Source organism: Protobothrops mucrosquamatus, unplaced genomic scaffold (genome assembly GCF_001527695.2).
Source record: "Protobothrops mucrosquamatus isolate PMUCROS unplaced genomic scaffold, P.Mucros_1.0 scaffold1886, whole genome shotgun sequence".
In the NCBI taxonomy this organism is placed as follows: domain Eukaryota; kingdom Metazoa; phylum Chordata; class Lepidosauria; order Squamata; family Viperidae; genus Protobothrops; species Protobothrops mucrosquamatus.
Window position 1 is genome coordinate 104,093 of NW_015388012.1, and position 25,052 is coordinate 129,144.

The 25,052-nt window shown below is 37.8% G+C and overlaps 1 protein-coding gene across 1 annotated transcript in view; it reads left to right on the plus strand.

Annotated features, from left to right (window-relative positions):
* BRF1 (BRF1 RNA polymerase III transcription initiation factor subunit) overlaps nt 1-25,052 on the plus strand; it is a gene marked incomplete at its 3' end in the record, with an annotated part of 159,380 nt that overhangs the window by 97,788 nt on the left and 36,540 nt on the right. Inside the window, exons 8-11 of the mRNA XM_015823490.1 lie at nt 11,907-12,033; nt 14,857-14,896; nt 15,722-15,814; nt 20,206-20,457. Of these exons, the coding sequence (XP_015678976.1) occupies nt 11,907-12,033; nt 14,857-14,896; nt 15,722-15,814; nt 20,206-20,457 (512 nt within the window). The remainder of the gene's footprint in view (nt 1-11,906; nt 12,034-14,856; nt 14,897-15,721; nt 15,815-20,205; nt 20,458-25,052) is intronic.

A 25,052-nucleotide genomic window follows, 5' to 3' on the forward strand; every position in this document is an offset into this window, starting at 1 on the left:
CATGGAATTGATTCATACCTGAACGGAAGTGAAGGTATATATTTAATTATGAAGAAAAAGGCTAAAACATCTGTCAGAAAGAATGAATTTGGATCATCTAAGTTAATTCACATTAAAATAGGTGGCCAAAGGCTGGAGGTAGTTACACATTGTGCATTAGTGAATAGTGATAGTGTAATAATACGAGATGAGTCTGAGGGAGAACTGTGCAACTTTCTAATATATCATTCCGTCAAGGTTCTATTATTTCAGAACATTTCTGAAACATACTCTCATCAGTACTTATCTGGAGTCCTACAATTTACAATTTACTTTAAAGGTAGTCCTCCACTTACAATCATAATTGGGACCAGAATTTCAATCATAATTCATGGCAGTCATAAGTTGAGGAACTCATGTGACAACCTGATTTTATGATCATGTTTACAGTGGCGTAATGCAAATCTTGTGGTTGTAAGTCGAAATCCATTTACCCAAATAGGAATTTTTGGAGCTAGAAACCAGCTAGAAGCCGGTAGTATTGTCTTGCACCTGATTCATATATCCTAAGAGAACTTGCATCATCAGCTTGTGAAGATGGGGGACCATCAGTGGTTTTCAATTGATGCATCTGCATTACAGAACAGCCACTTCTGGAAATATGATCGGCCCCCATGCTACTAGTTTTTTGTAAGTGTTATTAAAAACTGAATTATTCTGGAGAGCCTTTGGAGCTTTAGGAGACCTGGATCCAACTAATTCTGCATCCTATTTCTCACAGTAGCTGGCTAGATATCTTTTGAAAACTCAGAATCAAGACAATAACTATCTCCCACTTCTTTATATTAATCTTGACTAGAAGCATGCTGCTTCTTGACTTATCAAGACTTACAGCCATCAGTAGACTGAAAGGCTTGTCATTCTAATTGAATGGTTTTTAGTTGATCAACCTCCTGATTTGTGGACTTATCCTCTATGAATTTATAAGCCTCAGAGCAAGTTAAAGCATAGTAAAAACTCTCTTTGAAAACCACCATTATAATTTATTTAAGCTTAAGACCTGCTGATTTAAGGCAGTAATAAAGCTTACAGCTAGTAAGATATTTTCCACAGTTCCAAATGATTCAGAAGGATTATTGGTATACAGTTTTCATTTTATTTGAGTGATAGCAAATGCATTGAATTGCAAAAGAAGCACATTCAGTTGAGCAGTTGTTTAAAATGAAGGAGCATGAGTACAAAATTTGTGCTTTGAAATGTTTACTCAGGTCTTGCACATCAACTAAATTGACAGTGTTATTTACTTTGACAAGGTAAACGTGACAGCTGAATTATTTTCCAGGATCTATAATTATAGCTGTATTTATCACAGATCCATAAAACATGATTGATGTTTCTCAAGTAACCTCACATTATATTGCATTTATAGAGGGCATATTCAAAACAAATCTTTCTCACTAAACTTCCCTGAGCTCAATATTTTTTTCTTGAGCTATTTAGATTCTTAAAATGTCATTAAGTAGAAGGTGGTTGAATTAATAAGTACTTGTTTCGTGTAGCTCTCTTAAATTGTGCAAGAATCTGTTTATGGAACTGAATGTCTTTGACAAGTTACCTGAGATTTTATCTGGGAAATTTCTGCATAGACTTCTCACTTGTTTTTCTCAGGATAGACTACCAGAGAGGAACTCTTGACAATAAGCTTTAAATTCAAAATCTCTAAATTCAGTAATTGGAATCTCTGTCTAAGGCAAAGAAGGGCCCCTGTTTGAACCAATACTCTTTTAGTTGGATCAGTGGCGTTACTCCATATACAGCAGCTTCCCACAGGCATATAAGAAATCTCTAGATACTGTGAAACTGGCTTACTTAGCAGAAAGCTGATACAATTAGTTTAGTTTCTTTCTTGCAGACAAGAATGAAACCACAAATAGATCTCCCTATCTTCCTACTTTGACTAGTGTCAAAGTTTGTTTGTCTGTGTTTGTGTGTGTGTATGTGCGTGTCCCCCACACACACTTGTGCTCCCGGATGCTAATTCTAAACTCTTCCATCTTTCTGAATCAACAGATTATTGGCTGTTCCTTTGCTGGCATTGTGAGGCAACTGATACATTTTTATCATAACATAACATTCTCAGTAGCTAAGGAACTCTTGGTTCTTGTGTTAACAACTTCACTCTTTATACCATTTCCATATCTTCTTTTTATTTCTCTTTAAATCTGGAGGTATCAACACTTCTTTCCCTTTCTCTTTTTGACTTTTGATGGCTAGAATGTTTTTTTCCCCCTTGTTCCATTTCCATTTCTTTGATGGAGCTGTTGACATCTCCCTTTCAGAGCAATCCTAACTGTGGATAACAGAAAGGAAAATTCCCATTTCCTGTTTAGCTGAAGAGATCTGCCTAGTTTGGGATCTCTCCCTCCTTCCACTGAGGTTGGATAGAAGGAAATAGTAGTATTTTTTATCTTTACTATTTGTCAACAAGACTCCAGAACTCTCTCCCATTTTGAATTGGAGTAGTCTCCTTCATTACTTGTACAAATAACTCTTTCCGCATCCCCCTTGGAGTCAGAACTGCTGGCAAATGTCAACCCCTGATTGCCTGGCCAGTCAGGCAACCCACAATAGTTAGCAACCTGGAACTCTTTCCAAGGAATGATTGCCTCCTACAGTGGTTAAGGAATTAAATACTCCAGTCTTTTCCTCCTACATCAACTCATTCTTCTCTGAAGATGGAGTGGCATTAGTGGTAGGGCAGTAAGATTTCAGGACCAGGAGTGAATGAGTGAAAAAATGCATGTAGTTTCAGTTGTGACTGGAAGCTACAGAACAACTGATCTGCCCAGTTAGAGGAAATGGATTAATAAGCTTGTTGTTCAACTTTTTAAATAATTCTGTGGAGGGGAGAAAGAAAGCCAGATGTGATTTTTAGCAACAATGTGGGTTGTTGTTGTTATTTTTGACAGAGATGCTTGTATCAAACTTGGGTGCAACCCAGTTGATCCTAAGTGGTTTGAAGATCCTGGAAAAATATGTTTCTTATGGAATGAAAGAAAGCAAGAAATGTTCAGCAAATAAAAGTAGGCGATAACCTTAGGCATCTGAACTGGTGAAATCTGAGTGGAGGCACAAACTGAGTTGTGATTAGCAAACTCAGCTACATGTAAAAAGTGAAGTCAGTTGTCTGATTGGTACTTTACATGGCAGTGAATGTTTTGTTTTAAGGAAGCATTTGTGCTCCCAGATTTTCTGCTTGATTATTGATGATGGGCAAGAATAGCTGGAGTTTTCTAGAGTTTCCCAAAAGATGCTATGAGTTGTGGGCCCTGCTCAGAAACGAGATAATGGGTTCTGGAAAACTTACTGAATGATCAGTTGAGCCATTTCAGAGGCAGAAGTGGGGTGATAACAGGAAATTATGTTTTGAGAAAAGAGATCATCTATCTCCAAGAGGGTATCCAGATCGGTAACATTTGATAAATCAGATAGAATGTCCAAGGAAACTGTATCCCAACCCTCCTATGTGGAGGAAAGGGGATATAACAATTCAGATGGTCAAAGTCACAACTGGGCAAGTCATGGAAAAGAAATTAAAAAGAAATTTAAAATCGTTTTAAATATTTCAGTGTCCAGATGGCTGGCTGCCATGCCAGAATCACAATACCTGTTTCTTCAAGGAAAGATGGGCAAAGGTGTCCCTGAAGATTATCTCTATGGATATACATGGATCTTTCTGTACTATGTAGGATTGCTGAATTAGGGAAACAATTTCTCTTGTCACTCATGGGTGTCAGAGGAAAAGAAAGTTTTTGGGTGCAGAATATAGGGGGTAAGAAATACTCTAACTTGTGTGATAAACCTTCAACCTAACTGTTCTGCAAGTTAGAATATAAGAGAGATTGAAGTTCAAACAAAGAAAAAAAATGTGCCCACTGACCTGGCACTGTGTGAGTTTGTGAGCAATTTATAAGTATTTCAATTTTTTTTAGTCAATCTGAACTTCTGTTGGATATTGAAGTCCTTTGAGAATTTGTTACCTATACTGTTATGCTTCCTTGTTAAATAACATAGTTCCCTTTGTTTGGAAAGAAAGAAGGAACAAGAGAGTAAGTTGCCTTTATGCTCTGGACTAGATTGTAAAAGAATGGTTCCTAAGGCAAAATAGAAAATGTTTGCAGGAGAGAAGATAGTTGGTAAGAAAGACTGCTGGGTATCAGACTCATATTTGCAGTTATCCAACATGGTCAAATGAATCAACATAGCAATGATAGGAATAAATTTACACCTCCCACAATGAGAATCAAAAGTAGCTAAATATTGGTCTCTTACATGTGAATCAAACTGTTAGCTCCTCTGAGATTCAGTTTAGTGAAAATATGTGCCTTCTGCAAGCAGTTTAAGAGTTTTATCTCAATAAGGGAAAGGACAGTAATTCCTAATTTCTACAGAGCTCAGGAGTTGGCATTCATGGATTACACACAAAAAAAAATCCTTTGTTTTTAACCCCCAAAAAAGTGCTGATAAGAGGAGGAGCCTTTAGTTTGTTTCAATATGATTCTTGATTTCCATTCAGCATATAGTTTGCCTTTAAATAATATAGTTAAATCAAGCGCGGACAATCAATGGAGAAGGCTGTGGGCACGTGGGCTCCCATCACACTTGTGGATGTATTAAGTTTTGAAAAATGCTCTAGAAGCTTCCTGTCGTTTTTTAATTGTGATAGGCCTATTTTAGCGCTTGCATTTTAATTTTCATGTGTTTCCCATCTCAGTGTATCAGAAAAGTGTTGTCACTTTTAAGTATTTTTTTACCAGAAGAGGCTTCGAGTGTCACAAAAAGAGGGTTCATATTTTAAATAGTGTCTCTAAAATAAATCTCTCTCAGAAATTTAGTGTGACATGGAGTCAAGAAAGTTTACAGTATATAAAGAAAATGAGAGATACAAAAGTCCATTTTTGACCAATGCCAGAGTTGTGATAAAGGCAATTGTGAGATGAGAGCCAGGAACTTGAGATCACAAGCTATAGACTAGAGACATGCAGTTGTCCTCACTTTTTGACCAGTTGTTGAACAAAGTGGCTGTTTAAGTAAGATGCTCACGCGAGTGCTTCACTTAACTGCAATCCTGGCATTCCTGGTTGCAATTGTTAAATAATCTTATAAGTTGTTAAGTGGACATAATCCCAGTTTAGGAATGTGGGATGACTGGGGAGAGGGGCACTAGGAGGCCCAGGAGCTGAAAATCTTCCCTGCTGAAATCCATGTAAGATTTTCAGGCCCTGAGTGGAGAGATACTCATGTGTGGCCATGGGCTTTCCCCATCCTCCTGTGTGTTCGTTTCTTTATTGTGCTGCCTCTCTACTCAGAAGCTGAAAATCCTCTCCACTGAAGTCCAAGCAGGATTTTCAGTCCCTGAGCAAAGAAACCCTTGGGTTCTGCCTCCCCCACCTGTCTGAGACACCTCACGATCCTTATCTTATTGCACTGCCTCTGCTCTCTGATCGGATTTCAGGTCCTTCTTGTCTCTGGGGGATGGCTGAAAGAGTTGCCTGCTGAAGGAGTTCAGCTCCCCCCCCCCCAATATGTGGGAGGTAAGTCCTCCAGTGGAATGGAGTATCAAGTTTTCAAGATCTGAGTTCCTTTTCTGCACCTCGCCAGAAAAGTTCAGCTCCCCTTGGTAGGCAGCTCTTTCAGCCAGCTCTCAGAGACTAGAAGGAATTCTCTCAGTAGACAGTAGCAGCTTGCAACCTTCCAAGTTGCAAGCTGCTTTGTTGACTTTGCCTTTCTGGGGAAGCCAGCAGAAAAGATTGCCAATGGTGATCACATGATTGTGGAGTGCTTGGCACCCGGTCATAAGTATGACCAGGTTGCCAAGCACCCAGATTACAATCACATGACCACAGGAGTGGCAGTACAGTATTTTGCGATGGCCAGAAGTGCTTTACAGACCAGGAATTACCCTTTCCAAAGCCTTGTAATAATAGACCGTGGCTAAACAAATGGTCATAAGTCAAGGGCTAGATGTACTGTACTGTGCCTATACAGCCAAACTCTCAGCTTGATAAGGAAATTTCTATCTTGAGTCCTGCTTAGCGGAAACCAGTGACTAGGCTGGATGAGTGGAGTCCATGTAACTTTTACTACATGGGAAAGGTTCCTGTCCATAATCTGGGGCTTGGAACAAGAGGATAGCATGAACTCTCGATTCCAGATAAGAAGAGGAAGATGGCACCCAAGAACATTCTGGTTTGGAATATAGATGTGCTCCTTCATGCCTGTATTCTATTAATGTCACTGTGTTTCTGAAATATTGCTTAGGATGTAACAGTGTGGTTATTTCTACTTCCTGATCCTCTCAGCACAAGCCATGAATATTTTCTCAGCATAGAATGTAAGGGTGGGTACATTGGATAAAAGGCATGTGTTGTTGCATGAACTTGTAGCCAAGAACTGAAGGCATTTCAACCTCTAGTATTACTTTATAAGCTATACACATCTTTAGCCTGCATTGGTAGTCACTGGAGAATGCATAATGCATTTATATAAAATGACAATTGCTTCAGCTGTAGGCCTGTGAAGAAGTAAATGAGTTCATGTAAATTACAGATCCTAGCAAGCCCTCTGCAAAATAACAAAAGATGCTTTCAAGGGTGGAAAAGCATGTTGTTCAGTTTTTTATTGTGTAGTGTGCCAAGTTTTGAAATTTATCATGAGCTTTGTATTAAACAAGATAAGGTTATATTATATATCTCTGGGAGAAAAAAAAATCATACAATATTGGTGGTTAGTAGATATGTGTCAATTATGATAGATTTTAAATCAGCTGTCAAGCAGATGCCTGACATTGGAATTTGTGACGTTATCAAAAAAAAAAAAGAATGTTGGTTATGAATGGAAATAATGTAGCTTTATTTGGTATCTGGCTATGAATTTCATTGGATACAGACCAATTTTTTTTCTAAATTAAGTAGTGTCCTGAAATATGTAAAATGATGAAATTGTATCACTGGGTGAATTGTACACTTTTTGCCATTGTGATGGACAATGATCCAATTTAGGTACCATCTTAATTTTCTTCCAGTAAGACATGAGAAAAAGTCTCTTTCTTTAGAGTAAGTGCTATTTGATAATAAATATTTCAGGCAATGCTCAGTATTTTCATGCTCATTCCTTAGGCAATAGTCCACATCACTTTTGCCTTTTAGAGTCACAAAGTCATTACATTTCATCTGATTCTGTTGCTTCATTTTTTTGCCAAATGACTACATTGATGTATAAATAAGAAAGGAAGAAATGGGTCTCCAAGAATTTCTTCCTCATGGCATGTACCAATGAATATTTATTATGATCAAATGTATTATGAACAGTACAAATCATGGTTTTGCATGGTGAGGACGTCTGCCTTTTTAATAAAAAATCTGGTAGATGCAGAACATATATACTTTCATGTCCTATAGCAGCGGTTCTCAACCTATGGGTCGCGACCCCATTTGGGGTCGATCGACCATTTCATGGGGGTCGCCAAGCAAGGCTGTCCGCCATTTTTTTCCCCTTTTCCAGCGGGTGCCTTACCTCCCTTGAGCTGGGCCAGCTGGTGGTCGGCCTGCTCCGTCTCTGCCGCTTGCCAGCTACGCCTCGGCCGGCGCAGGGGGCGGAACCATGCATGCGCGGCGCTCCCGGGCAGAGAAAGTCCTCGACTTACGACCGGTTTAGTCCTCGACTTATGACCGGTTTAGTCCTCGACTTACGACCGGTTGGGGGGTCGCGGCATTAAAAAGGTTGAGAACCACTGTCCTATAGGGACATGTTCTTCTTCCATAAATGGGGATCAACCATCCTTGGATTCAAAGTAAAGAGCATGCTTATTGCATTATTGCATTGAAAGCCATTGTCTTCTCAGCAAAAGCTGCCCACTTGTTAAAATTGTTGATGGAGGTCTTTTTAGTTGTTCAATCTTTTTATGCCTTATCCATTTTACTTTTTGACATGTAAGGTCCTATGAGAAGATATCACCCTTGCAATGACAGATATATATGTTTACCAAAGTCCTCAAAATGTCCACCTGTGTGTGCCAAGATTAGCAAAATCTATGTAGCTACTCACTGGATGCCTTTTTGGGGTACTTCCTCTGAAGTGGTCTTTTTTCTGAAGTTTGTGAAATGCCTAGTATCAGATCCTTTAGGAACCTGCTTGGACTGTCTATCTGTCCCATCACATCTTACTGATATGAATTTTCGATGTACGATACAATGTTGGTTTCCTTTTTGTTAATATGTTTTATATTGTTTAAATTTATAGCTGCTATTAGTTTATTTTAATTATTCAATTAATTATTTAATTAGTTTTTGAGAAACACTTTATGATGCAGTATGAGGAGCAGCATAGATTAACAGATTAGCACACTGTTCCTTGCACCTTAAGCAAAAGTAGATGAGACATGCTTATCTATATAAATAAAAATGTAAATGCTCGTTTGTTCAAAACTTAAATCTCCGAAAGTTCTTCACTGATTGCTTTGAAATTTTGACACAACGTTGCATTTGAATACGTGCGTGTTTTTATATACCTACTATTATATAGATGTCACACCTGTGACAGGTAAAAACATGCTTTTTTGAAAAACAGTGCCATCTGTTGGACGTAAAAGTAACACACGCTAACAAAAAATATTGTATACCCACAAGCATTGTGAAATTAAACATATTACAAACGTGCGCTTTCTCTTTTCTTTCTTTTCCATTTAACCAGACTGAGCCACAGCAACGCGTGGCCGGGTACAGCTAGTTGTAAATAAGAAGATTACTGATTACAGAATGGTATCAATGTTGACTATCATTGTGTAGGCTGTATCTAACATTGTATCAGTGAACGTTCGGTCATATAACCAAATATGTGTGTGCTGTACCCTCCAAATTAAAATGGATTTACTCTTTAAAAGTATCCAGAAGTGCAGTTAATTATATCACATCAAGAAACCAGATAGCATCTGCCTGATTGCCAGTTGCTCACAAAGCACTGTATAAGACATTGGCTTAATGTTTAATGCCCTACATGGCTTGCATTTCTAATATTACAAATTTATTTGGAAATTAGAATCTACAGGACAGATTTTTTCCCCCTGAAATTTCCTCCCATCTGTATCAAAGGTCTATATCAGGGATCCCCAACCCTCGGTCTGGCACCAGTCCGTGGCATGCCAGAAACCGGGCCATGTAAACAAGCGAAGCCCCATCGGCAGGATGCAGGTAGCACACAACACCATGTCCCCTCCAGTCTGTGGAAAAACTTTTCTCCATGGAACTGGTCCCTTGTGCCCAAAAGGTTGTGGGGTTCTGGTCTATATAGCATATGGGAAATGGCCTTCTCTTGAGCTGGTCCCAAGCTATGAAGCAATTGTGGATGAAGACAGATAAAGCAGATACAAGAACTTAGGTAATAAAGATATCTTGATATCAGCAATATGTCCCAGAAATAAAAATTGATCTCAACTTCATATTGAGAACACAACAAGATATAACTTTACATTACAAGATGTAACTCAGTTTATTTAATCTAATTAATTTAAAGGACATTTTAATTCCCCTTTATGTAATTACTTGCAATGCTTAAGTATTTTAACCAGTGCTTTTTTTGTAAAAAAAAAAAAAAAGGTGCCGGAACTCACACATGTTATACAACCTGCCTTGCCTACCCTACAAGGTTCCATGTAAAAAAGGTGCTAATCTACCTCTCATATTGTGAAATACTCTGAATTGCAAAAAATTATCTAAATCTAAACTAGAGATTTTACTATGTAACTGTTGAATGAGATTAAGTTTTCCCATTTGATACTAATATACAAGTTGAAATAGATAGGGCCATTATAGTTGGTCAAAAAACTTTAATATTTAAAGTTAAAATGACTAGTGGATTTTTGATGCATTTCTCATTAAAAATACAATTTAAAATTCTAATAGAATCTGCTATCTGTCCACCGTTAGTAAATCTATCTTGTTCCAAATTTGTATAAACTTGCTTAATCTTTTGGCCAAATAAATTATAAAAATCCTTTGATTTTATTCAAATTTCAGTTGGTTGATAGGATTCAGCTCTCTGTCTTTGTTCTTTTTGGTATCATGACTAACCAGACTTGATAATATGAATCAGAGATGGGGTTATCCTGTAGTACTCAGTCAAACAAACAAATGAAAATAGAGGGCAATTATTTTTGAAATATTTTTATAAACAGTTACAGTAATACTACCAACTTTATTTAATTACTTGTTCTATTTCTTTGGAAGATAGTTGGTTGCAATATTTTATATGAACTTCTTATCTAGAAGTGACGGTAATTGAGTGTAGAAAATAATTTATTTTATTTAAGTGTACATGCTCTGATGAATACAGTTAGCATAAAGCTGTATACTTCATTTTATTTATTTATTTTAACATTTCTCTCTGAATATACTTTAACTGGGTTATTTTAATCTGAGGAGCTTTCTTTTTTAATTTATTTGCTAATAAGTCATATGCCTTATTGCCATGCTAAATTTCTGTTAAATACATATCTACGTGAAGGCAATTTTATTATATTCCAAGACATCTAATCCTCTTCTTTTTCCCTCTAATCCTCTTCTCTTTTGAATCATTTTTAATGTCTTTATAGCCTGTATTTCTATGTTTATTTTAACTCTACTCTCTTCTTTTAGAGAAACAAAAAAGGACACACACACAATAATTAACATCATTAAAATTGTAGTTAATGTTTCTTAACAAAACACTAGTTTTTAATATTATTTATATATGTAAATGTATATGTTTGCATATGTGTGTGTATAACAACAGCTATATAAGTATTATTACTGTATAGAAGGCTATATATTTTAATAATGTAAAACCTGTATTATGCCAATTAGTGGGAAGATTCCAGTGGTTGCAGGAAAAAAAAAATAGGTATTATGTCCAGAAGCTATTAAATACATGGGGATTATTATCCTCAGGAAAATATTTACTTTAGTAGGTAAGAACATTTAAAAATACTTTATCCAGATGAAACATATTAAAGAGAACAATAAGAAATACCCCTGTTTATGCAGAATAATGAGTGTTGTGAAAATGAACTTTTCCATCAAGATGGATATATATTTTTAAAGTAATGCTTATGTTGGTTCAACATAAATATTTTAGACAAATTGATAGGCTAATGGTTAAATTCTCTTAGAAAGAACAAACATTTCAGCTTCTGAGGACTTCCAATGGCAGAACTCTCAGTGATTGTTTTGGAAAAAAGAGATTTTAACGGCAGCATTAAATAAGAGATTTCTGGATTCCTATATATCAGTTTCAGGCAATCTCAGAAAGTGTTAATTAACATAATGAGTTTTTGACATATTAGTTGTTAGATGATAGGTTATTATAATCTGTCTTGAATGTAATCTGCATCTGCATAAGCAACAGTCCTTTCCTTCCCCACCTCATCCTAATTTAAATCTGTCTAGTCACTCTGTGGATCTGATGAGCTGAGGTGTGGAGCTTATGTCTTTAAATAAAATTAGTTATTTGAAAAAGATACTACCAGCGTTCTTCAGACTCAGAAAAGATTTAAAAGCTGAAGACTGTCATTTCAGGCTTAGACATCTTAACATAAGTTAAACTTGCTTGCAAAAGTAGGTTATAATGATTTCTTAAGTAAAACTGGCTTAATGACAAGATGTTTACATTTTGAAAAATGTGCAGGAAGAAGATTTTGCTTGCCTATCTTGCATATTGGTCATTGGTTTTGCTGGAATGGGATACAGGAATGAAATGAAATGTCTGCAAGTAAACAAGCTCAGAGAGCACCAAGACTACAGAGATATATAGTTTACTTATGAAAAAAATTGTATGTAAATTTTGGCTTGTATATTGTGACAGTCATCCATTAATCTTTTAATGTATGCTTTTAGACTTACAGAATTTGAAGATACACCTGCAAGTCAGCTAACAATAGATGAGTTCATGACCATTGACCTGGAAGAGGAATGTGATCCTCCTTCATTTACAGCTGGTCAACGAAAGATAAAGATTCAGCAGGTGAATCTTTCAGTTGTTCATTCCCTAATTCTTAATTCCTTTTGTAATAGGAGAGATAAAGCTCTGCCATGCTATCTTTGTAATATTATCCTACACTTCTTTCACATCTGAAGCCCGAAGTGACAGAATCCCCCCCATATATATAGTATAAGCATAGGTAACACCAGTAAACTATGTAATAATGGCTGCAGTTCCCTCACTGCATCAGAATCTAATTCAATAAAAACATTCTAAACAACAGAAATATCAGAATCTGTTTGAATTATTTCTTATTTTGATCATTAAAAAATATAATTATTTTTTTTGGCTGAAATTTCTCTTAAAGCACTTGAGACTTTTGCAAAACAGCTGTCAGATATTTCTAGCAGCAATCAGACCTGGAAATGTACAATTGAGATTCAAGTATTTCTGAGCACTGATTAGTAAATAATAGTACAAGAATTTCAACCAATACTTTGGCTTTAAATGTGAATAGACACAAACAGACAAAGACACAGACAGACACACGACATTCAAAGCAGTTAGCTGGTTACTTTTTTTTCTCCTGTGTCTGTGCGACACAGTGGAGGAAGCTACTCTCTTCAGAAGAGGTAGGGTAGCTTACACCTGATATTGTTTATACAATGGCAACAAGACTCTTTATTAGAATCCACTATTATGGTATCATTGCCAATATCTCATCTGATCCCATTTGGATGTTCCTTCCCTAATGTACTGAATGTACAAGAAAGGCAGTTCTCAGTCACATATATGGGCATGCACTGTGTCAGTTCTAGGTCTTTGGGTCAAACGGATAATGTGATTTCATGCCTTTTTACGGGAGGGGAGTTGCCAGTGGCTGTTACAGAGAGAGGTGGTATTTTGCCTCTTAGAGGAATCATCCCTGGACTTGGAGATTTTAGATAAGATCACCAGATCTCCAACTTTCCCTTTTTAGGGAAGTTTGTTGAAATGATAGTTGTGGATCAACTATGGAGTAGCCTAGATCAGGGGTCTCCAACCTATGGGCCGTGGCCCTGGACTGGGCTGCAGCTCTTGGCCAGTGGGCCATGGAAATGGCTGGCCGATGCGCATGCGTAGGCATGCATTCCCCCCCCACTCACATTAGTGCCCGGGGCCCCATTTGCGCATGTACACGGGCGCAAATGGGGCCGCTAGTGCTGGGTGGGTGTGCGCGGCCCATTTGTGCATGCCACATGTGTGAACAACGATGCTAGTGCCGCACCAGTGGCTGTTACAGAGAGGGGTGGTATTTTGCCTTGTTTGTGTGCGTGCACCAATTTGGAAGCTGCTCTCCTTCCCTCCGGGCTGTGAGCCCAGAAAGGTTGGAGACCTCTGGCCTAGATGAAGTAGTTTACCTAAAACCTTTTCAATCAGGAATGGGATGGAAACAGCAATGGTTAATTTGGACCTAGTCCTCTTAGATCTCTCAGTGCCTTTTTTTTACACATTGAACATAGTCCTATAGTTGATATAGTACTGTACTTGATCATTTTGTGGGATTGGGGATTGGAGGCACTGTTTTGCCGTAGTTCTGCTCCTTCCTCAGTAGACAGGTTCAAGTTAGGGGTAATACAGGCTGAGAGTCATGGGTCCCAGATTTGTGGAGTTGGGACTAGTTACATTCTCTAAGTTTTAGGAAAGGAGACAGTGGCAAACCTCTTCTGAAAAATCTTGCCAAGAAAATTGCAGGGACTTGTCCAGGAAATCTCCATTCTCGACCACAGTTGAATGAAATTAAAGATCATCAGTCTGAGTTGGGAAAAAGTGTACACTCTGTCTGCAAAACTGTTGCAATTGTTTACTGTGGATTTACTGGAGTTTACTTGCTCTGCACAAATTCTAATCAATGTATGCTTCACCCCATAGTATATTGGCAAATGTATTCTGACTTACAAGAGTTGGAATTTTTCTTATGATTCATGTAAGCTTGTTATATTGCATGTAGTTTTCTTGTCTTATGTATGCCACATTCATTCTTCTACCCCAATTAGCAAAGGCCACAGCTGGAAAGGTATTTGCTTGATAATTAGTTTCAACTCCCCCTTGCTTCCAAGTTCTCCTTTCATTAAAATTCTGTGTTTTAACTGGTCCAGTTTAAAATAAGCATTGCTATTAATTATGATCAAATTGCATTGGATTCGTTCCAAAATGTTGCTTGCCAAGACATGCAGACTGTCACTGAGTCAATTTTCTGAGATAGATATTTGTGAACAATTATTAATTTTGCATATAAGTTATTACAGCTGTTAAAAAAATAAATCTTGGGGCTGGATTGAATTTCCCTCCAGAATATTTTCTATAGAACTTTGGGTATAGATGTTCAAAATCTAATCTTTATTTGTGACATATAGAAGGGTTTTTTAAAATCTCTGTCAGACCTTAGATGAACTTTATCCTGCTGAAAGTTGTTGAATACATTTTGACACAGAATAATGCCATCACAGAGATATAGGACCTGATTCAAAAGGATTTTTGCAAAATGAGCAGAGAAGAAATACAAAAGGTATTTAACTTATGATAATTGCCACATCTGTAAAGCATTTTCTATTGAACATTTGTGGCAAGTGAAGGTGAATGGCAAACTCCTCTCAACTCTAGTCTTGCTCCTGAAAATTACCCCTGCCTGGCAATTAAATTTAGGGGGGAAAATAATTGCCAACAGTGGACTTTCAAGGCTCCAGGGAATAGATTTGGAGCTGAGGGAAATACTCAGAAGGCTGAAGCCCCAAGGGCCCAGGCCCAGCAACATCAGTAGGTAATACTGCCTAATTTACTTAGAACAAAAATTTCTAACATCTCTTTTCTCTTTTCCCTGTCCAGCTTGAGAAGGAATTGTCAAAAAAGCTTGAAGAATTAGAAGGTAAAGTGTATATTCTGTCAGTATTTTTTTTTATTTTTTCAAATTTATATGATCACTTATCTAATCAATGGAAATCTATCATATCCCTTGTTGTTTTGATCTTTTTTATAGTTTTCTATTGTCATAGAAGAAAGGTATTGCAAGGTATTATAAACTCTTAGCCCAATATCAGTTCTCATTTTAATAACAGTGAACCAAAACATGTTTAATGTTAATCGTCAGAAAATCTGAGTACAGTTGTCATCTATTATCATGTTAGTTTATCTGGAAGATTGTTCATTCCAGCTAATTATTTAGTTAATGTCATGTATTTGCCTCACTGGAGAGACCTTTCTTTGGCCAGATTAACTGTTCTGCCATCCATGTTAACGGAAGGGAAAGCTAATAACATCTCAGTGCAAGAGCATTTATGCCTTTATTTGGTGGGGGAAATTGAGACAATTACACATGTACTGCTATATGGCCTGGTGCACAGATTTAATAATACATACCCTGGTAGGTGTTGTATGGAAAGAACATTCTTCTGTTATCAGCAGATCCATCTTCAAAAGTTGCTTTGAAGGATTCTTAAGTTCTTTCTATAGATTTGGGGTTTTTAAATGAACAGACAGCAGAAAGACAGACATGCTTTTTAATAGGCTAAAGAAGTAGGCTAAATCTAATTTGATTTTAATGTCAGAGAATTTCATTTTTCAGTTCTTTCCTTTTTTATTGTCCTTTTTTATATGTAACTGACAGATGGTCTTTTGACTATAACTAAAGTTTATTTTCTTTCCCTTCATTTCAATTTCCCTTGCCCACTAGTGATTTTTCTGTTTCTGGCAGGTGAAATAACAAGCTATCAAGATGAAATAGAGATTGAATTAGAAAATAGCCGGCCCAAAGCAAAAGGAGTTTATGCAAATTATAGCAAGGATGGTAAGTTGATCTGAAATCCATTAATCAGGAATATGCTTAAATAGGAAAATGATTGTATGGCAGTTTGGTAATAGAGGCATGCATTCCACAAGATTGATTTAAAATAAGGCAAGAGTGGGATAATATAAAAAAGTATGAATCCTTTAATATAGCCACCTGCAACCTAGAACCTCAAGCATTATTGGATTAAAATTTTCATCATCACCAGCGATTTTTAGCGGTGAGTTGGTGGAATGTTTTTTAATGGGAAAGGGAGACTGAATGTGATCTATGCTAGTTCTGGCTACCTGACCTCAGACCGCTGATTTCCTTCCCAAGTATCTTGAAAATGGAATTCAAACAGCTGCTAGAGGAAAGGACAGGGAAGGCATATGAGTTGGTGAGGGCATGGTACTGCAGCTATGAAGCTATGGAATTATGCAAGTATGATATATAAATAACTTCATTTTTGTCCTGAGCCTCAGCTTTGCATATTAACAAATACTTTAAAAAGTGTGATTGTGGCAGTACAATGTTTGATTTCACAATTTAAAAATAAATAAAATAAGTGAATAAAAAATCAAATGCCAAGATTTCTATTTTCTATAGTTCAGCTGATCAGACCATGCTATTATCCAGGAGACCTCTGGGTGAAAATACTTTGGATCCAGAGATTGTTATTGTTCAACAGAAAAAATGAATTTTGGAAAGCTGAAAATGATGGAGGCATGTAGTGAGTTTTAAATGGCTGAATGCCAACTCCTTGCGCAGCTACTTGGGAAAATCACTTGAGCTATACTGTGTAAACACTTTTGTATGAAATTATAACATTTAAGAGAATAGTGTATTATTTTATTTATTGCAAAAGTACTTCAATTTAACAGAACATTGGGGGAAAATATCTGTGTATTATTTTATTATAGGAGGTCCTTGATTTAAAACCATTTATTCAGTGATTGGTTGAAATTACAGCAGCGCTGAACAAAAGGAACTTATAGCCTTTTCTCAAAGTTACAGCTATTGCAGTGCTCCTACAGTCATTTGATTAAAATTTGGGCACTTGGCAGCTTGCCTGCACTTATGATTGCTCTTTAGCTGCTTCCCCCCCACCTATCTCCCCTCCCCATTTATGTCCTTTTGGCTCACCTCTACATCACCTGTGGCCCTTTGCTGTCTCCTCATGCCCAGCTTGGCCCTTTGCATGAGGCTTTTTACCTCATTGTGCATGGCAGTTTCCTCACGAGTCCTGTGGAAGATGACCTCATATAGTCAGTAACTGTCTCATGAAGAGCCAGCATGGGCATACCTTAGCAGCAGCAGGAACAAGAAGACAGATGGGGAGGGAGAGCACTGAGCTGCAGGTGTCTCGGAGTGCAAGGTGGTGAGAGCAGCTGGAATTAGTCTGGGGTGTCCGAGCTTTGCTGTTGGGATCGCTGTTGGGATCACCCCGTTTCCTGGGGTGGCTGCAACCTCATACCCTGTTATGCTGCTGGGCTGGAGTGGCTGTGGCTTGTAGCCGCAGAGTTGGAGCACACTAAGAAGTCTCTGAGCTACAGCCTGGCATGCCCCAGAGCTGTGTAGTTCTAGGTCTGCTTGCCCTCCTGCAAGGCAGGGTGCAGCATGGAGAAAAGGGTAGAGATGGAGTGGGAATAGGCAGTTGGGAAGAGTTGAAGGGAAGGTAGGCTCAGAGCTGGAAGGGACCAAACCTGAAATATCTTGGATTGGGGTAATGTCCAGTGGAATCTGGTTAATGATGGCAATAGGGAGTGCCGGGATTGTCATTACTAAGTGGTGAGTCACCTGACATCACTCATCACATCTATATTGCTTAGGAATGGAAGTTCCAGTTCCAATTACTATCAAATCTCAAGGTCTACCTTTAATTGGAGTTGAGTTGACCCTAACCTCTGAATCCAAACTCTACTTCAGCTGCTGTTCCAGCAATTGTCTGCCTGCCTGCCCGCCTGTTCGTTGAAGATGCCTCCCTCAGCTCTGTTTTAGGTTTATTGTATTTTAGGTTTATTCTACCTTTATATGCTTTCTCATCCTTATTATAACTTATAACATGCAATGATATAAAAATAGCCAGATCACTGTCAACAACTCCATGTGTCTTTGAGTGTCAGGAAAGACTTAAAGCCAGTCTCTTGTTATTTAGGTTTTTGAAATTATTAGCAGTTGTCTCTATATGCTGTTTTGGTATTGTTTTAATATTTTCATATAATGTATCAACTAAATACATACTTGGTTTATTAAGGCTGTTCTTAATAATGCTATTAATAAGATTTTCCCCAATACATATTCTGTGCTGTTGTTGTATACAGAGCCATACTAAATCCTTCAAGGTTTCTGAAATTTATGCATATAATATGAAGTTACAATTCCTTTCTGATACTGTTAAATTGTGTTTTCCCTATTTTCCAAAGTTGTTCATATTTTTATATGGGGTGAGTCTTGGGAACTGATCTTGGCTCAGTGGTAGGGCTGTTGCTCTTTCTTTTTATTATTTTAGCAATAATAGTAATCAGGGTGAGGGGGGCTATCAGTGAGAGCTAAAACTATGCACAATTAAATTCACAATCAGTTGCTGAATCTTATTTCTTTGATGGCCCCTACTACATGGTTTAGATTTCAATTCTTGGAATAGTACTTCATTATCGAAGTGCAATAATTCAGATACAAGATGTAGAAGAATTAATTCCTAATAACATCAGTCATGTTCATAAAGCAGGCTCTGCGCCCATTATCATGAGTTTATTCAACTCTGGGACTCTGTCTATATCTTCAAAGGAGAAATAGTATTGCAACTCCTGGCACTAATTACCATTTTGATGAAAGTGTCAGCTCTACAAATGACTCTTTCCTATTGCGAGGATAAGATTAAATGTACCACTACTCCAGCCCGCCCAGCTTCTGACCTTCTAGTGCTGTCACTGAATGTCTTTTGTGGATCTTGGAAGCTAAATTGAAAACAAGAAAAGTTTGGCTGACAGCCATAAAAAGACCCCTGCCCGTTTAATATTAAGTGATGACAAAGTGGTTAGTAGCATCCAGAAGCCTATTGAGATAGGTGGATATACTTCAACAGAATGTAAAAGCAAGATCCTGAGTGAAAAGGTACATTTTGAAACCCCAGACTTAATAAGGAGAAGCCAATGCAAACTCAAGTGGCAATTCCAAAATAAAGGTCCCACCAAGGAAAAGGTAATTGTTACTTTTTTGAAGGAACTAATCATTGGCATGAAATATATCCATGTTAATTACATTATTAGATAGTATGCTGGATAGCTGGGTAGCAGTTTAGTTTAGTGGCTAAAGCATCAGGCTAGAAATCAGAAGACTGCATTCTAGTCCCGCCTTAGGCATGAAAGCTGGGTAATTTTGGATCAGCTACTCTCAGCCCAATCCACTTCATAGATTTATTGTTGTGGGAAAAATAGAAGGAGAAATGAGTATAAATATGTTCTCTGCCCTGAGTTATTTATAAAAAAATAAAGCGATAAAAATCAAACAAACAACAAACAAACAATTTAGTATTGCTCAAGTGATGTCAAGCCTGACTCATATCTCAGTGATTTTGCTTAAAATCCACTATAACTGAACTCTCAGGAGATTTCAGTATTCTACCGTTGTTATTCTCTGTTTTTTCCAATCGTAATTGGAAAATTGGTCTAATTTGAACCCACTCCTAGACATGTGAGTAAATGTAACACTGTAAGCCAGAAGTCCCCAACCCCCAGACCGTGGACCGGCACTGGGCTGCAGCATGCCAGAAACCAGGCTGTGCAAACAAGTGAAGCCCCATCCAAATAGATGCAGGCAGTACATGAAACCACGACCCCTCCGGTCCACAGAAAAACCTCTCTCCAAGGACCCGGTTCCTGGTGCCCAAAAGGTTGGGGGCCACTTGTTTAAGCTACATTAGATAATGAACTGTCTGCAGCAAGGACATCATTTCGGGGAGCCCCTCATGGATTACTCTTTTCCAGGATGAAATGCCTACTGACATTGTATGTGATATTACACAATTTGTTAAATATTGTGAATATATTACTATACTTGATAGAGTTTCATAAAAATGGATGTCAAACATTTTAAAGAGAAATGATCAGTTTATAACTGGAATATGAAATAATGTTAAAACACAGTTGGACACAATTTACTAATTTGGAGGGGAAAATTCATATGTTTGCTTATGTGCTGCATAGAGATTACACACATTAATGTGCAGAAGAAATGAGCTAGACCTTTTGGCTTTCTGAAGATATGACTTTGATCCTTTGACAAGCACAGATAACAAACTGTTGAAAGGTAGAAAAAATAATCTTGTGAATCTTAAGAAACTCGTGAATAGATATCAAGCACTTTTAATTTTATCATATCTGATAACATTTGATCCTCTATCATTAAAGATTGCATAGAAGATACTATTTCAAGTATATTTGGAGATGAGGATGGAGAAGATGAAGAACTGGCAGCAGCTGCAAGTCATCTGAACATGGACTTTTATAATGAACTTCTTGATAAAGATCGATCAAAAGAAAAAGAAATTGCTGTAAGGCCATCTGCTCTGGAATCACTTCTTGGACCTCTTCCTACTGCAGCCAGTCTTGGAATAACAGAATCTATAAAAGAATGTATCTTGACTAAAGACCGAGATCGTAGTAAGTATAAATTTATTGGTAAATTATTCATTTGAATAATCACCGAATTACGATACTGAAAAAGTTTGTGAACATTAATTGTGGGTTTTTCAGGGCACTAGTGTTTGCATTTTGTAGTATTTAGAAATGTTGCAGTTTTTTAATTAGTTCCACAGATTTTCTTTTTATTTGACATGTTTTCATTAATTGCTGGTGTTTATTCTTTTCAAAATAGATTTGTTGGCTTACACTGTATATATGTGGTTTTCATATAATGAATAAAATGTGGTTTTCTTCATGCCCTGAAAATGATTAAAACCCTAGTAAGGAAAGAATTCATTCTAACAGAAGACAATATTCAGCATGTCACTCAGGATTGAACTGAGAAGTTTTTGATGTTTTTTGAGCTTGGTTGTTTGCTTGCAGACTTTTCATTGCCCAACCAGATAACATCATCAGTGCCTTATACTTCACATTTTCTGTGTTTTGCTGTTCCTTCTGTATACATGCACTTACAGTCTGAAGACTCATGAATATGTCTGGGATATTTGTAGGTTGTCATATGGCTTTGAGGTTGGTTGGTAGAGTATTTAGTATTTGCACTGTGGCCCCATCTTTGTGGAACACTCTACCATTGGAGGTGAGAACTGCTCCCACCTTTTTGGCCTTCCTGAAGGGGATTAAAACTTGGTTTGGCCAGTTGACATGGGGCCCCAAGGGAGGTGCTCACCACTGGAGGTGGTTGATGGGGTTAGAAGATATCCCCATGCCGTACGTCTCTTGGTCCTGGTTTTTTGTATAGTTTTAAATTTTTAATTTGCATACTTATAATAATTTAATTGCTTTTCCATTTATCTTTTTATGATTTGTAAGCTGCCCAGAATTGGCTTATAGGGGAGATGGGTGGCATATAAATGTAATAAATAAAAATAATAGTAATTTTATTGTCTGCTATTTTATCATGATCTGCTAGGGATTGCTTATAATTCATTATGGCTTTCCAGTTGTACATAGAAGTACCCTACACCTTCTACAACGAAAAAGAAATCTAATTTGGGCCTCATTAAAGTATTGGGTTGTCCAGAGAACAAAAACAGAATGCTGGAGTATATAGATTTGTAGGCTGAGCCAAAATGATGTTACAATATTCTTGTAATCAGAGGCATTGAAACATAATATTTCTAGAAAATAAAGGGCAGCAGACAAGCCAGTGGTGTAAAGTATCATTCCATGTTTTTATGTGTTTCCTCCTCTCAGAATTGTGAGAAATTATATTTACAATTTTAGCAAGAGTTGTCAGGTTTCCTGCACATGCACACACAAACAGGGCTGAGGACTATATGTAGTGCTGGGACTAAAAATTGCTCACCTCTTTTTTATATATCTAATTTGAACCAGACATGTTGATAGATTAGCTGACTGCAGATGCAGAAATTCTATCTTGTTTAATGAAGTGTGCAGTGTAATAGCTGTACTTGCTTCTTGATTCCTCTTTCAGAATCAGTACATGGTACCTGTTGTTCTCTGCAGCCATTAATTTCCTTCTCATTTTTGTGACATTCCATGACAAGTGTTGTGTGCTTTTATCATCACTTTTTACACTCCTGTCCCTGCTCCACACCCTCACCCTTATTAAAGGTGCCTTTTGATCTTCAAAAGCTCCAGATCTGAGGCTCAGGTAGGCTGCATACCACCCCTTATAAATGTTTAAGAGTAGTATAAATCTATAGGGAATTTTTCAGGCAGTTTGTGTACTATAGAGTAGCTTCCTTCGTCTGGTGGCCTTTTGGTATGTTGGACAATTCTCAAAATCATACTAGATGGAAATTCTAGAGGCCGTGGTTGAATACATATGGAGCGCTCTATAACAGACTAAAACAAGAGAACTCTTCCCCAATTCCTTCCAGAAATTTCACTTATAGCTTCTATTAATTTTAACTTCATAGCCAGTAATCAGGAATAATGGGGGTTGTTATTCCATGTACCTAATTCCTAATTTGCCTAGTCTCATTCTAAGGAACTTGGTAAGAAAACTTAATTTATTGTGTACTTCAGGTTGTCTTTTTATTTAAACATGTTCAGATTTGGCTTTATTTATCATATTTTTTCCTAACAGTACCAAAATCACATAATAACTTTGTTTACACTTACTGAGATGTGCATTATTTTTGTGCTCCTCATTGCCACTTTTCAAAATCCTTTAGTTTGTACAGATTACTTTCAGCTTGCTGTAAATGTGTATTCTGTGTTCATACCATGCAAAAAGGTTTCTCTAACTGGGTGATGATAAATCTTGATGGGAACAAACTTTTTGAATCAAACCTTGTATTTACAGCTCATAAATTTGAGTGTCTTTATAGACTATTGAATCTTTGATTGAGCCTTTATTATGCTGTTAATGCGAATTTTTGCAACTGGCATAATAATGCAGGAACCTTCTCTCATCTATCCCCGTCTGCTTTATCCACACTTTAGTTGGTATAAAGTGCAGTTGGTATGATTTTTATGTTTAATAAATGTGTAATGACAATGCATGTTTCTTTTCTACCTATACTTTGGATAGCATAAGGTTCAGATTGCAGTTCCAAAGGTGCTTTTTCTAAAAGGCAACCGTACTTTCTTGGGTTTTTTTCTTTGACAGTGTTTAACTTCTCATCCAAGAGGCTTCTTCAGCAGCACTCCTTGACAGAGGTGGCATCATTACTGTCACACTACTTCAGCCCCAGAAGTACCACCTCAAGCCCTGCAGCACAGCCAGCCAGTCTGTATTCCACTGTATTCCACTGACATTTGCTATCATTTTCTTCCCACTGCTGACAAGGTATGATCAGCGTGGCCCTAAGTGAGGCAGATCTGATTGTCTTCTTCCTGAGGCTGGGCACGTTGTTCTGCAATTGCCATACACCATTCTTCAGATCCTTAGGAAGGCTTTAAGGCAGCGGTTCTCAACCTATGGGTCGCGACCCCATTTGGGGTCAATTGACCATTTCATGGGGGTCGCCAAGCAAGGCTGTCCGCCATTTTTCCCCCCTTTTCCGGCGGGTGCCTTACCTCCCTTGAGCTGGGCCAGCTGGTGGTCGGCCTGCTCTGTCTCTGCCGCTTGCCAGCTACGCCTCGGCCGGCGCAGGGGGCGGAACCACGCATGTGCGGCGCTCCCGGGCAGGGAAAGTCCTCGACTTACGACCGGTTGGGTAGTCCTCGACTTACGACCGGTTTAGTCCTCGACTTATGACCGGTTTAATCCTCGACTTACGACCGGTTTAGTCCTCGGCTTACGACCGGTTGGGGGTCACGGCATTAAAAAGGTTGAGAACCACTGCTTTAAGGCCTTCTAACGCTTTGCAAGAAGGCTGCATGCACCTTTCTCTAAATTGTGAGAAAGATGCAAGAAGAGGGCACACAATTTGGAGAACAGTGTGTGTCATTTGGAGAAAGACGGATATAACCCAGTGAGGTATCAGAAAATCTCAGCCTTTGAAGGGTTATGAGAACAGCACACACGATTTGAAAAAAGTCTTGCATGGTCACGGGAAGAAGGTGCCTTTCATAGGGCCAGGCTAGACATGTCTCATCAGCAGTGGAAGGAAGAAGACAGCGAAGGTCAGGTGGGTGTGGCAGGTTGGTGGAGCATAGGCTGAAGTAGAGGAGTGCTCTGTGCAGAGGAGTCCAGCTGTGCAGAGTGACCAAAAGAGCAGAAATGTGGGTAGTTCTAGAAGAGGCAGTCCTTTACCTTACTGAGGCTGCAGGCTATGAGCAATCAACCTGGAATGGCTTGAATCGGGGTGGATTCTCACCTGAGGACTGGTGGAATTCAGTAAATGAGAAAACAGGGACTTCCAGGATTTCTGGATGCAGTCCTGTGACATTTCATGACTACATTGCTTAGTGACAATAATTCTGTTTCCAATTATCATTGTTAACCGAGGGTTACTTATGGAATGAAGCCAGATTCCTAATCAGTATGTATGTATGTACATACGTATGTTTGTTTGTTTGTTTATTTATTTATATTTATATTTGCTGCCTATCTTGTTTTGAAATATGATATTATATTTGGATAGGTCAACTACTGGGCCATTGGTTAGGCATATCAAAACATTTTGATCCAGAGGTAGATGGAATATAATAGTGATACCAATGCCCTCTCATTTTTACTTAAAGATTGTAGGTTACTATAATGTCCTGGAATATGGGAATAACCTTCAAGATTGTAAACTGTAGCTAAGCTATCTATTAAGACTGCCCAAAGTGATTATATAATTTCTATTCTTATATTATAACTTTAGTAGTTATTATTGGCTTCTCAGCACAAATCAGAGAATTGATTTACGTTTTATAGATTATAGTTTTGGCCTTGGACTCTTGAGATATAATCTTTGCCATTATGTTTTGATCTTGTAGATCAAAGAGTGAGATACTCAGCGAGTAACGCCACTATGAAAGTTCATCTTTAGACTCAGGATGATGTTTTGAGAATTCTTGGGATAGGAAATTCCAAATAGTTATTAAATTCACTGGATAATCGTGGATCAGTTGTTATGTCTTGAACTAACTCACCCCATTGGAATAGCTTAAGAACAAAAGGTCAATGGGATCATGTAATTGAACATGAGGCA